This window comes from Harpia harpyja, chromosome 1, assembly GCF_026419915.1.
Source record: "Harpia harpyja isolate bHarHar1 chromosome 1, bHarHar1 primary haplotype, whole genome shotgun sequence".
Taxonomy (NCBI): Eukaryota; Metazoa; Chordata; class Aves; order Accipitriformes; family Accipitridae; genus Harpia; species Harpia harpyja.
Window position 1 is genome coordinate 71,137,872 of NC_068940.1, and position 13,571 is coordinate 71,151,442.

General features: G+C 42.8%; 1 protein-coding gene across 1 annotated transcript in view; it reads left to right on the forward strand.

Moving 5' to 3' along the window:
- Positions 1-1,068: 1,068 nt before the first annotated feature.
- The window catches only part of HIBADH (3-hydroxyisobutyrate dehydrogenase), an 86,416-nt gene continuing 73,913 nt past the window's right edge, over positions 1,069-13,571 (forward strand). The window contains exons 1-2 of the mRNA XM_052799372.1: positions 1,069-1,204; positions 9,694-9,854. Of these exons, the coding sequence (XP_052655332.1) occupies positions 1,123-1,204; positions 9,694-9,854 (243 nt within the window). The 5' untranslated portion in view covers positions 1,069-1,122. The remainder of the gene's footprint in view (positions 1,205-9,693; positions 9,855-13,571) is intronic.

Consider the following 13,571-nt stretch of genomic DNA (forward strand, 5'->3'; position numbering starts at 1 on the left):
GCCTGTGGAAGGGACCCACGCTGGAGCAGTTCATGAAGAACTGCAGCTTGTGGGAAGGACTCCTGCTGGAGTTTATGGAGGACTGTCTCCCGTGGGAGGAACCCCAAGCTGGAGCAGGGAAGAGTGTGATGAGTCCTGTCCCTGAGGAGGAAGGAGCAGCAGAAACAACATGTGGTGGACTGACCAAAACCCCCATTCCCTGTCCCCCTGCGCCGCTGGGGGGGTGTAGGTAGAGAATCCGGGAGTGAAGCTGTGCCTGGGAAGAAGGGAGGGGTGGGGGGAAGGTGCTTTAAGACTTAGTTCTTATTTCTCATTACCCTACGCTGATTTGATTGGTAATAAATTAAATTAATTTTTTCCCCAAGTCAAGTCTGTTTTGCCTGTGACGGTAATTGCTGAGCGATCTCCCTGTCCTTCTCTTGACCCACGAGCCTTCTGTTGTATTTTTCTCTCCCCTGTCCATTTGAGGAGGGGAGTGATAGAGCGGCTTTGGCGGGCACCTGGCATCCAGCCAGGGTCAACCCACCACAACGACGAAGCCAGTCATGAACTCCAACGCTTATCTGCTATCTGACTAGGCAAAAACAGTGCAAGGAAGCCTTTTCCCTCAGCCCGAGGGCGCCGTTTACGCCCCGCTGCGGGCACCACCGTCTCGCGCCACAAACCGCCTCCGCCAAACACTCGGCCCTGCCCTCCCTCGGCCGAGCCTCCCCGCGGGCGGCGGCGCAGGAAGGGGAGGCCACAGCGGGCAGGCGCAAGCAAGAAGGAGGGCCGGCAAGAAACACCTCCTCCGGGCGAGCCGCAGGCAGCGGGACACAGTTACCCACCACCCCGCCGCCAGCTCCGCTGCCCCAATAAGATGCCCCAGCGCCTGCCCGGCCCCCGCCCCGCCCCGCTCCGCGCTCCGGGCGCGGGGGGCGGGGCCGGCCCCAAACGTCACGGGGCGGTGAGCGGGGCCGGCCGGCCGCGGGGCGGAGGCTTTGCGCTCCCAGTGGCTGGGTCCCGCCGAAGGGCGCCTGTGGTTGGCTGCGCCAGTTGCCGCTCACACCGCAGGGACGGTGGGCGGGGAGGTGCCGGGGCGGGTGGCGGCTGGCCGGAGGTCACTCGGCGCGGGGGCGCAGCATGGCCGCGGCTGTGGTGCTCGGGGGACCTGCGGGCTGGTGGCGCTGGCACCGGCGGGTGCGTGCCGCCCGCGCGGCGATGGGTAAGGACCTGCCCCTCCCCTCGGCTCAAGAGGCTCGGCTCTGACCGCCGCGCGGTCGTTGCCGGGCGGGGAAAGGCCGGGCCTTTCCAGGGGCTCGGCCGGGGAGCGCTGCTGCCGCGCTGCCCTTGGCGGCCGCGGGCCCTCCGCGCCCGACGGGCCCGGTGCAGCGGCCGGCCCCGCGCCTGGCGGGCGCCGGAGCCGCCTCGCCGTGCGGCGTCCCCGCCGAGGGACCCCCCGGGGAAGCGCTGGGGGGGTCATCGCAGGCAGGGCGCGCTCCCGCGAAGCGGCTCCCGCTGCCGCGTTATCTGAGGCCGTGCCTGAGCGTCGGAGTGGCTTAGCTCAATAGGTGTTTTCACTCATTTGCTTAAAATAGCATGCCTGGAAATTATCGGAGCCCACAAGTGCTTCCTGTGGCACCAGTGACATGTTAGCAGTACCTGTTACCTAGATTTGGGCCGTTCAACCCTCTCGATCATTGTATCCTATTATTTTCCTTACACCGAAGGTAAATCCAGCAGCACTTCCTCCTGTTCCAGCTCCGCAGGCACTCACTCGCACATATGGTGGATTCATGGGCAGTGGAAGGAGGAAAAACGCCTTTGAATGTCCTGTTGGTGCAAGTGAAGGAAGAATGTATTTCCAGAACTGGTCCTAGACCTTCTCCCTTTTCAGAGTCCTGAAAATCACGCTACTGTTTCCAAGTAGTTTAGCTGCTGAAGTAGATAATTGAAAATACACCTTCAGTAGTCTTTTCAATGTCATTTTGATAGCAGTCTGTTGCTTATGTTGTCACTGTATAGTTAGGCTCCCAACAAAAAGGTGCAGGTTTTTCAAGTAGCAAAGTGGAAGAAATATATTATTTTAAATGGCATATGGTTCTTAAATCTTGGCATTTCACAAAGTGTTTCAGGAATTACTCAATTACTTTTAAGTAAGTAACTTTTAAAAATTTGTAATTCCCCTTTAAACCTCATTTAAACTGATCAACGAAAAGTGTTTGAGACTTAATTTTGAAATTAGCTTTCAGTGTTATTTTTCCTTGACTGTCTCTTTTCCACTAATGCATAATTTTTTTTATAGTGGCAGCTCTGGTGTTGTGCTAAGTAGTAGCTCAGGTGCAGCAGGCATATTGGTCACATGCTAGTAAAGTTAAATACAGGAGACCTGTTTGTGTATTTAGTACCTTCTGTGATACCACAATTGAAAGCAGTAACTTTCAATGTATTTTGAACTTTCTGTGCATGGTAGCTGTCAGATATTTCTGTAAGAGCTTTGAAATCCGCTGTCTTGGTCAATATTCCAACAGTCATGTTTAATGTAGAGAAGATGGAAGGGATCTCATTTCCCTTGCAGGGAAATTGCAGGGTGAGCACAGGTGTGAAAAGCAACCCAAAACACTCCACTGGCCCTTAAAGTTGAAAAATATAGTTTGTCTTTGCCTGAAGACCTGAACGAGAAACTGTGACTAAGTCTAAGGAGAAATTGTGACTCTCCCAAGAAACTTCCATAGAACAGAATTTCACCTACAGCATTTAAGCTCTGATTTACTTGGTCAGTAGTGACTGCGCTGAAAGTCCTGTTGACTCTGAGAAGTGTTTATGGGATGAAGGTCTAAGCATTAAGCCTTCTTAACTGCTAAGCTCTACTGCTTAGTTATACGTTGAGGTTTCCCCATCCCTAATGTGTTCATTAGGTTTGCCGTCCTTTTCTTTAGTTTTGAGTAGTCTAGAAGTTGTCTTTTGAGTAGTGATTTCATCAACTGTCGGTCTGAGTGAAATGCCATCCTAGTGAAGGAACTGCCAGCTCTGAGAGCTGTCCAACACCACAGCTCGGTAATGAGCAGGCTGTCTTCGTTCACTTATTGAATGCTTCTTAGTTACTTGGTCAGTTGCACTTTGCAGCTGGTGCAGACCATGATGGATTGTTTCTTCTGTACGTTTATACCAGAGGCTGTTAAATCATCTGGGAGGAAAATAGCCAAGGGCATATTTTGGAGGAGCATCTTGGGTATGTATGTTTGTGTATTAGCAAGTTGGATACAGACCATGTAATCTTGTGATCTGCAGCTGGTAGTCGCTGGCAAAGGTGCTTCATGGAGAGTGTGTATGACCTTAAAAATACGTTTTTGATGGATGTGGAGAGATCCTTCCTGGGGACTGCTAGGGGGGATGAAGGGGGGGTTAATGAGGTATCGTGGCTGAGAAAGGAAGATTTTCTGGTGAATGAAGATTCATCAGCTGAGGGAGCTGTTCATCAAAGAAGACAGTACACTGCTGGAGAATGAAAATGTCTGTACAAATAGTTTTGGATGAGTAGTAGGGTGCCATTCAGTTAATAGTTAAATAGTACTTTTGTTGATGCAGGAGCTGTGTTTGAACTGTCGAATGATTCCATGTGCTGGTGCAGAGCAGCATTAATTACTAAGCAAGGATTATGACAGAAAGACCTGCTGCTCAGAAGTCCAGCACATTACTTAATTAAGGGATCAAGTGCACACTTGATACTCTTTTTAGATGAAAAGTACTTAATACATGTTTTTGTCTTTAATGTATTAGCAAACATTTAATGAGGTATGGCTACAGATAAGAAAAATGAGGTAAGAAGACTCTGACTGTTACAAGATAGCATGTCTGTTTTTCATCAGCAGACCTTTACAGAGGCAAGGAAGAGCAAGTGGGATGCTTTCAATGTAAAGCTGGCGAAATTTAGGGTCTTGTAATCTTCTTAAATTATGATTTTGGCAGAGTGCAATTCTCAAAATCATTGTATAACCTTTAAAAGCCTGTGACCCTGGGACAATTTAAATTCCATTGGCAAAGCTTCTAGGAGCAGAAAGACCTGATTCTGCCCACGTACAGCTTGCCTCTCTAACTTCTATGTTTCTCCATCTAGTTCCCTCCAGGATCTAGTTCAGTACAGGTTTTATGAGTTTCTGTAGAGAAGTCTGCACAAAACACAGAAGCTGTCTCTGATCCTTTCTTTCAAAGCAGGAAGGAGAAAAGGGCTGGTGTCTTCTGTTGTGCTTGAACCAGAACTTAAGATGCTAAGTCAGTGGTAAAATCCTTCATTTAGTGGCTCATATTGAATTGTCATCATGTTTCCCTCTCCTTGTCAGGTTACTTCATATGCAACTGTACTCTCTCATAAAGCCCTGAGCAAAACCAGCAACTTCAGTAGTTGAGCTTCCTCTGGGCATCTTCCCATGTTCCTGTTAAATCTCACCTACTGGGTTGGAAAAGAGCTTAAGATTCACTGATCCAGAGAGATCAAGAATATTAATATGACTTGCAACCACTCTGATTAGGAAATTCATATGGGACAGGAACATGTGGGCTATTATCCCTTGTGCCAGATTTATTGGTTGCATTTGACTGTGGAGCTAGGGATTCCATCCTAGGAACTAGACATTTTGGTGAACATGGTTCAAAATAGATTTTATAAAGCCAAAAAGTAAGTAATATAGTTGAGATTACAATTTGAGACTTACTGGTTTCTCAGTCCTGTTCTTGGCCAGTTAGACTGTGCTTTCCCTCAGAGTACAAGCATATTTGACCTTTTCCAGCTCTACTGTCCATGGTCCTATCCAGCTATTAGTTCCTTTTTGTTTGAATACAAAGAGATGTCCCCTGCACTGCATATTATAGTGTCTGTGCAGTCTAGTATTTGCAGTGAATTCAAGGCACCACTGGAGCTGAAATTCTTTCTTGAAACTGTGAGAGTCATTACTTTGGGAGGTAGTGTAAACTGAAATGTAAACATTTGAAATGATCTAAAATTGTAACTGTCATCGTTGAGGTTAAAAAGAAAATTGCTTTCAGTAGGTCATTGACAGGGCAGGTATTCTAAGGACAGGACTGCAATCTGTGCATTTCTGAATTTACTCTCTTAATGAATGTATTTTGTTCAAGAAAAGGCATTGAGAGATTCATAAACTCTTGCCGATTTTTTAATCAAATTATTTTTAAAGTAAAATTCTTGTGAAATTGTAGATTGGGTCAAGTGTTTCTATTGTAGGCTGACTTTTCAAAGCAAGTAATTTTTATCTGTATTGTCTGTAAGCCCTCAATATGGCAAGAGCGTCATAAGTTGATCCTCCTCATCAATGGAGTCTTCATAGGCACGGGCTCTGCAAGCACATGTTCCCTCAAGAGAATAATGAAGAATCTCCTTGGAAAGGCCCAAATTCTTTGGAGTCAGTGTAGCTGTAGCTGGTTTTGCTCACAATTAACTTTATCTATAGATTAACCTATGTTCCTGGTTCTGTTCCCAGTGAAGGAGGATTAGTTGCACATGATATCAGTGATTATTTTAAAAGTAGCTTCTATTGCTCCTACTTCTGATGTTCTGCCCTCTGTTAGAAATTGAATGTGGACTGGGCATTTTTCCAGCCATGTGATGGCAGCAGGTTACTGTAGATTTTATGGTTGAAGTAAAATGGACTCAATACCACAGGGACAGTTTCTGCAAATGCTTATACAATTGATGGGATTAGTTAAGCGTATGTGTATGTGGGCTTGCAGAATATCAATCCTTAGATGTGTGAATTATACAGTTATTTCAAAACTGAGCCTGTGCCATGTATCAAATGGTAAACAGTGCCTGGATATTCAAGCTGGACATCACTTTCCGTGATAGCACCCGTGGAGTTTCATCTAATATGAAGATGTGTGTCTTCTTAAATATCCTCCGTTTGGCAAACCCCCACTGTCTTATATAGTCATTAAAAAATATGCCATGATTCTAAATGCAGTTGATTCAAATTTAATTGAAATCAGCTCTATTAGGTATTTCTGTTAGCTAATTTCATCAGTTCTTTAAAGCAGTTTTCCTGTATTTGAGTACCTGGGGGATCTGGGGGTTTTTCAAAGCTGTTAATCAAATTATATCATTTTAAAGTGGCTAATTTAACACTGGGCTGTGAAAAGTTAAACCAAACTAAGAAGTCAGAAACTGAGTCAGGAATTGGACTATTTCTCTAACAGGTCCCAACTCCTGTGGATTTGAATATGTTGTAGTTAGCACACAACAGAAAATTTTCCCTGATTCGTGAACTAAGACAGGAGAAAATCAACAGAGACAGACAAAATAATAGAATACAGTAACACAAACCTCATAATACTGATCAGCATGTTGCCTCGTATTCCAGCCTAACTGTTGCTATGGCTTCTGGGGATATTGCAAAATGAAGATTTTTAAGGAAGGCCTTATAGTAGAAGAATGAGTTAGTTTCATGGATATTTACATTGTGAAGAGCTGCCTTAGAGAAGTAATAGAAATGCTTGTTGGCAATAGGCCTGTCATTGCAGTCCCAATTACCAGTTGATGTCTTAATAGTAAGATGTGATGATAGCCATGAAAAGTAGTCAAAGCAAAGCAGTCTTAAGTGACATGGTAGAGAAAAGTAAGGCAGGATGCAGAGGAGGAGTGACAGAAAGTAGCACGGGCAAAATGTCCTTCTCAATTCCCAATATTTCCATAAAGATCAAGGCAAGATCATGTCTGTTAAGTTGAGGCAGGTGGCCAGATTCTGAAGTAGCTGAGATCTCAGATATGAAATGAAGGAAGAATCAGTGAGATTTAAGCAGATCATGGGTGGGTCTTATAGGCTGTAGGTATAAGTGACAGCCATCATTGCTGGTGTCAGCACTGATACAGAAAAAAGGTATCAAGAAAGTTTTCTGAAGATGATTAAGAGATTTCTTGATGTTTAGTTTGAGGTGATGGTTAGATGTCCATGAGATGGTATGAGAAAAGAAGAGATCAGGATAAAAGTGAAGAGTCTACAAGAATGAGCCTAGACATGGTAGCCAGTTTTATGCTTCTGGTGAGGTTACTTGGAATTCACAGAAACAACAAAAACTGAGGTTTGGAAGCAAGGCTAAGTTTAAAGCTAGATCAGGTTGCTCAGGGTGGTCCAAGGATGGAGGTTCCACCACTTCTCTGTGCAGCCTGTTCCAGGGCAGAACCTTTCTCTTCATCAGGGATGCTTTTCTTATTTCCAACCAGAATTTCCCTTCCTGCAGCTTTTGGCCATTGCCCCATGTCCTATTGTGCACATCTGTGAAGAATCTGGCTTCATTTGCTCTGTAACTCTTCTTCCCTCCCACTCCACAGGTGGTAGAAGACTGTGATTAGCCTTTGCTTGTCCAAGCTAAACAAAGTTCCCTTAGCCTCTGCTCATATGCCGTATTCTCCAGCTCTTCAGTCATATTACTTGATGTCTGCTGGGCTGTCTGCAGTTTGGCCACATCTCTTGTGTATTGTGCTGTGTAGAGTGGAATCACCAATTTCTTTGACTTGTTGGGTATGCTCTTGCTAATGTAGCGCAGTATGTCATTAACCTTTTGCTGCAAGGATGCACTACTGACTCATGCTTAACTTGTTGTCTGTGGGAATCCACAGGTTCTGCAGAGCTGCAACTGGTCTAGCCAGTCCTCAGCCTGCAATGATGTCTCCTGCCCCAAGTACAGGACACTGTATTTGTCTTTGTTGAGCTTCTTGAGGCCTGTTTCTCCAGTCTTTCTTAATGGTAGCCCTGCCCAGCAGTTTTTCAGCCATTCCCTCCGGTTTGGTGTCACACATGATCTTCCTGAGGGTGCTTATGCCCCATCATCAAAGTCATTGATGACATTTTTAAGCAGCAGCAGCCCCAGTATTGACCTATTAGGAACACCATGCATAACTGACTGTTGCTAGTCTTTGAACAACTGATCACTGTTGTTTAAGCCCAACAGTCCAGACAATATTTCTTCCATCAGGCAGTCTTGCAGTGCAGTCCGGTGGATACTTTACCCATTTGGCTACTGGGATACTAGAGGAGGCTGTTTTGGAAGCTTTACTGAAGTCAAGGTAAATAAGATCCACTGGGTCTATTAAGGGGTAGAGAAACAAAGATGCTGAAAACCAGGACTTGAACCTTCTCAGGAGGCGGGAAGCTTCGGGCTAACAAAAGGAGCAATTTTATATTAGTGTAAGTGGTGTACTGGGGAAGACTGACTCATAGAAACTATGAGAAGAAAAGACTCCAAGATGATTACTATGGCTGATGATGGTGTTTTAGGCTCTTTGTTCATTTGTTCCCTAGATTTGACATGTAGCACTTCTTAAAAAAGCAATGTGCTCTTTTCCTGACTTATCTCAGTTTGCACTAAGCATTTTCCCAGTGCAGTTTTCTTTTAAATTGTGCTACTTCTCTAGCTATGTAATTGCTGCAGGCATCTGTGGAAACTGTCTCAGACCAAAGTTCTCTCAACGAACCTGATTTATTAAATGTGGCACTTCCAAAATAGTGCTGCAGATGAAAGAGCATGACCACTGCTGGCTAAGAAGGAGCTTAAAGTCAGAAAGACTTTAAAATGATTAATCAAGTGTTATTGGCCTAGAGAGGATTCTTTGCTAAGCATTGAGACCTCTTAGAGTCTCGATCCAGCTTAGGCACATTTTCTGTATGTGCACTTCAGAGCTACAGCAGTTCTGTAGTTAGTTAGCCTTGTTTCTGGCTGCTTAGTTGCCACATGCCTTAGTGTTTATTCTGCATAACTTTTTCCTTTGTCGTAAAGGAGAAATTATTTTGTGTAATTGGCAAAGAAATCTCGGCATTGCCAGATTGTGCTGCTCTTGGATTAGGAGTGTTTAGAGTGATGAGACAGTGATTGCATTAGATGAATGCCTGCAATGCTACTTACTGTCCAGCATTTGATACTCGCTAACTATTTGTAAAAAGTAACTGACTGAAGCTGTAGTGTTTTCCACAGATTGTGGGTTATGCTTTATATTTCTGTCTTGGTAGTACAGCAAATAGAATATAGGGGTTATTTCTGTAAAGACTTCATAATTTTGTATTTACACTATAGTTTGTTCTGGTTTTCAGTATTTGCTTTTGAACTGTGATTACATGGCTCAAAGGATTTGCAATGATTTATTATGGAGACTTTCACCTTTAGGTTAGTGGCTTATATCTGAGTGCAGGATCAGAAGAGTCGAGTTATTATCTGTGAGGGGCTGCACGAAGTAAAGTGGCAGCCTCAGTCCGTTTCTAGAGAACAGGTACTGTGTCCCAAGGCTGCAACCAAAGTTGTAAATAAGGAGGCTGTAAAATACGTATAAAATTTGATTTCGCATATCCAGTTTAGGTTTTAGACACATAATAAAATACAGACAAGCCTGCATATTTTAAGTCTGTGTTTGAGCTCTTCTCAGATCTTAGCTTTCAGGGATGCTGCTGAAGTTTGATTATTACTATACTTTTTGAAACACCCACATTTTCCTAATTAAAATATTTTTCTTTGATATGTAGAAAAATCATTCTGGGATGGTGTGTGTGGCCCAATGTGAGCTATAATTTATGGTTTAAATTATGTAGAATAAGATTCACGATTTTTAAGCAGTAAAGTTGTTTAAATCAATGAAAACAGATTACATGCTAGCTTTTATTACAGCATTGTTACTCTAAAATACAAATATATTGATATTTATTGTTTTGAAATCAGTGTGTTCCAGGGCAATGGCTTCCAAAACCCCAGTTGGATTCATTGGGCTGGGTAACATGGGAAATCCAATGGCAAAAAACCTGGTAAAACATGGATATCCAGTTATTGCATATGATGTGTTCCCAGAAGCTTGCAAAGAATTTCAAGACTTGGGTGCTCAGGTATAGTAATAAACTTTCTTTATTCCAACAATAACTGTAAGTGTTGAATGGTTCTTGCATGCAATGCAATTAAATAATCTGGGTTTTTTCTTGGTTAAGATCACAATCAGAACTAAAACATCTGAATCTAGGAGGTTTCACCTGGACAAAGACATGATTCTACCCTAAGCAATTTTCATGCTGTTAGCCAGAATTGCTACCTTGTTGGACTTCTCATGCTGTTAGCCAGAATTGCTACCTAGTTGGACTTCTCTAGCTGGTTTTTTCCCCCTTTTTATGAGAGTAGGTTGATGGCCTGTTCTTTCACCTCCTTTTCTCCTGCTTCCTCTTCCCCCAGGTCTAGATGGCCAGTGGGCTGCTTTTCATCTGGTTCGTACTTTGACCTTTTCAGGTTAAATGACCCTAGTTAAAAATTCCTGCTGGCATAGCTGTAAGGGTTATAGGGACATATGAGCTTTCCTGCTGCTTCAAGGTGCAGTCCTCAGGGGCAGGGGAAAAATCTAATTATTTAAGTGCTTATTCTCTTGGAGGTGAGGAAGGTTATGGTGAGAGAAGAGGAAGGAATGAAAAGGAAAAAAGAGGGAAGGAAATTGATCACATTAAGGAGGTTTACCTTCCTGCCACATACCCTGCAAAATGTTGGCCCTGTTCCAGTCAGTGCTATTGCTTTTGTTGATCTATTAATACACCCAGAAACCCATTCAGTCTCTCACATGGTTGGGTCATTTCTAAGTGTCTGAAACATATTTGAATGTTTTTTACATACTTCAAAGGTATAGCAGTTTAGATAGTTGTGGGTGGATGGATAGGTGCATCAAACACTGAAACAAAAGAATGTACTCAAGTAAGGAAAAACCAATGCAAAAATAATACTCTGATGTGACAGTGTAGAGGATAGGAGGGAATTTTCCAGCAGTGGCAAGGAAATTGTAGGTAGATCTAGGCAGAGGAACCGTATGCCTTGAAAGTCTAAACTGTTGGAGCTAATTGGAGCTGTTTTAAATAATGAGGTAACATCAAGATTCCCAAAAGATAAAATGATAAAGTGCACCTGTTGATAATTAATGGCAGCTCCCCTTGAATAATTACAGAATCTAGGCCTTAAGCGGGGAAGTAAGCTTTTCAGCTTCTTTTCCTAGCTGCTGTTTTTATTTTGTTAAAGCAGCTGAGAGCCTCAGGCCTGAACCAGACCTGTCTTGAGTAAGAGGCTGGGCAAGTGGGAAGGAAGTCTGTTTTGAACAATTGGTTGTATTTTTAATTCATGTTCTCCAGTAGGATCTTTTTGCTGTGGCTTCCCGTTTGGATAGCTTATTGCCATAGTAATAGAATCCTTGGCATCCACTGCAAGACTTAACATGATATTAAAGGTGAACTGTAATGCTTTTAAAAATAAAGCCCAAATCATGTTTTAAGATTGTAAATCACAAAGAGAATACATGGGTAGGCTTAAATACAAATAAAACACACTTAAAGAAAATATGTGAACATAACTTCCTCTTCTTGTTCTATAGGTGTAAATCCTACCCCAACATTTTTTTCAGCATTTGGAAACTTGTGGGTCCAGGGGGGCTTGTAGAAACTGCTGTAGAAGAAGCACTGGGCTCAAAGGGCTGCTTTCTCTTTGGTCTGGCTGGTAGGGTAAAACCATCAGGAGTGTTACAGAGGTGAAAAGATGCCCACCAAGAGACAGTAAATGTTGTCAAATGTCCATTGTTTAAAGTCAGTGCTACTACCAAGGTATATGGAGAATGAGGGATGTTTGATCATAAGCCTGCATAGTCTGTGACTCCACTTTCTTTAGCCTCTGAAGTAAAGAACTGGGAGGTAGTATATGTCTGGAGGCAGCCACCTGCCTGCTGATGGTGATTAATAAGGGGAAAACTGGCTGAGCAGGAGCAGCTCTGTGTGGTGAGACACTAGAACAGGTTGCCCAGAGAAGTTGTGGATGCCCCATCCCTGGAAGTGTTCAAGGCCAGGTTGGATGGGGCTTTGAGCAACCTGGTCTAGTGGAAGGTGTCTCTGCCCATGGCAGGGGGGTTGGAACTAGATGATCTTTAAGGTCCTTCCAGCCCAAACCATTCTATGATTCTATGATTCATTCTATATGAAACCACTTGGGGTGAAACTTGGAGAAAGTTGCAAGGCTACAAGCAAGGGAGAAGACTGAACAGTGCTGTGAGCAAGCAGGCTGCCTCCACACTCTACTGTCTTTCCCCTTCCACATAGTCATCACTTTCTTTCTCGCACAGCAGAATGCATATGTGTCACACAGTTATTTTGCTTCAGTTTACATATCTTTGAATCTTATCTCAGATTTGGAAGTTTGAGAGTGTGACTGAAGTCATCTGATGCATAAAGCAGCATAAAAATAGAGCTTGCTTTGGTGTATTCAGTAAGAATGGCATTTCGGGCAAGCAGAGTTATTAATTGACTTATTGTAAATATAAAGAAAAAAATAGGAAATAATTTTGGAACAGAAATAAGCAGATGCGCATATTGGAGGGCATAAACCAATGACCAGTATGAAGAAAAGTCTCCCTGATCCAGTTGCATACTGCAAAAGTTTGCTTGAACTGGCAAGTATCAGAACATGTATGGAACTTGGTGGGCTGCTACTCTGAGCCAGTATGGTCTATGTTAGTAATCAGCAAATAGTATTTGGTATGTTTTTTAAAGTTACATGCATATTCTGAATGATTTCAAATGCTTAACGTTTCTTAATAGCTTTCAAATCATTCAGCTTTATTTCTGAGACAGGAAGACCCAAATAAAAAAAAATGTTCTGTATGCTGCTTGTTGAACCAGGTATGTAGGTTTTCTCTGGGATTATTAATCATATTTGTTAACAGTACCAAAAAGCCAAGAATGACAATTCCCACTTCAATGCCCACTTTTTTTGCTACTTACTTCAAGGTAGCAAAATTATTATCCTTTGTATGGTTGTGGAAGTACTGTCCCAGTCTGTGTACATTTTTAATCTCATTTTCTTCATGTAAAAGGCATGTTAGTATTTTGAAAGACATGGATGGAATAAATTAACTTCTGCATAGATGACTACTGTGCTATGTCTTCTGTATGTCTGTGTTGCTTAAGAATTGTTTAAACCTGTAACCAAAACCCAGCTATATCCTATCTACATAGCCAAGTGGAAATGTGAGGCTGATGTAGTTTTTGTGTGCCCAATATAGTATGTTTTTCAGCTTCTGGTTGAAAGATGAAAATGGGCCACAGAGTCGTCGGCTGATAACTTGCAAACCTCTAAGAATACTGGAGATAATAGTTTCAAATAAGAAGACGTATATAAATTCAGGTTCCAATTACACACTTCCTCTCTCCTCCTCTAATAATACACATTGGGACTGAACCAAACTAGAGATACTCAGAACTAAAGACAAAGGTGTCATACTCCCATATAAAGCTAGCTCTCCGGTCTCCAGGGAAGCAAGTCATAAAATTAACTAATCAGATATAGAAGCTTTTCTGCTTATAATTGCCTCATTTATTCCTCCTAACCTTTGTTCTTTAGACTAGGGTGTGTTTTCTTTTATAACTGTGTGGTATACCAGATGTTTTGTGTAGTATTCTTTCAAAACAAAACCTGCATGTTTCAAAGTCCCATCTATGCCAGTTCCTTTACTTTTTTTTTTTTGAGAGCTTTGTTCAGTGAATATATCTAGTCTTCCCTACTTTTACTTATTTTATAATTCAAATAGAAAT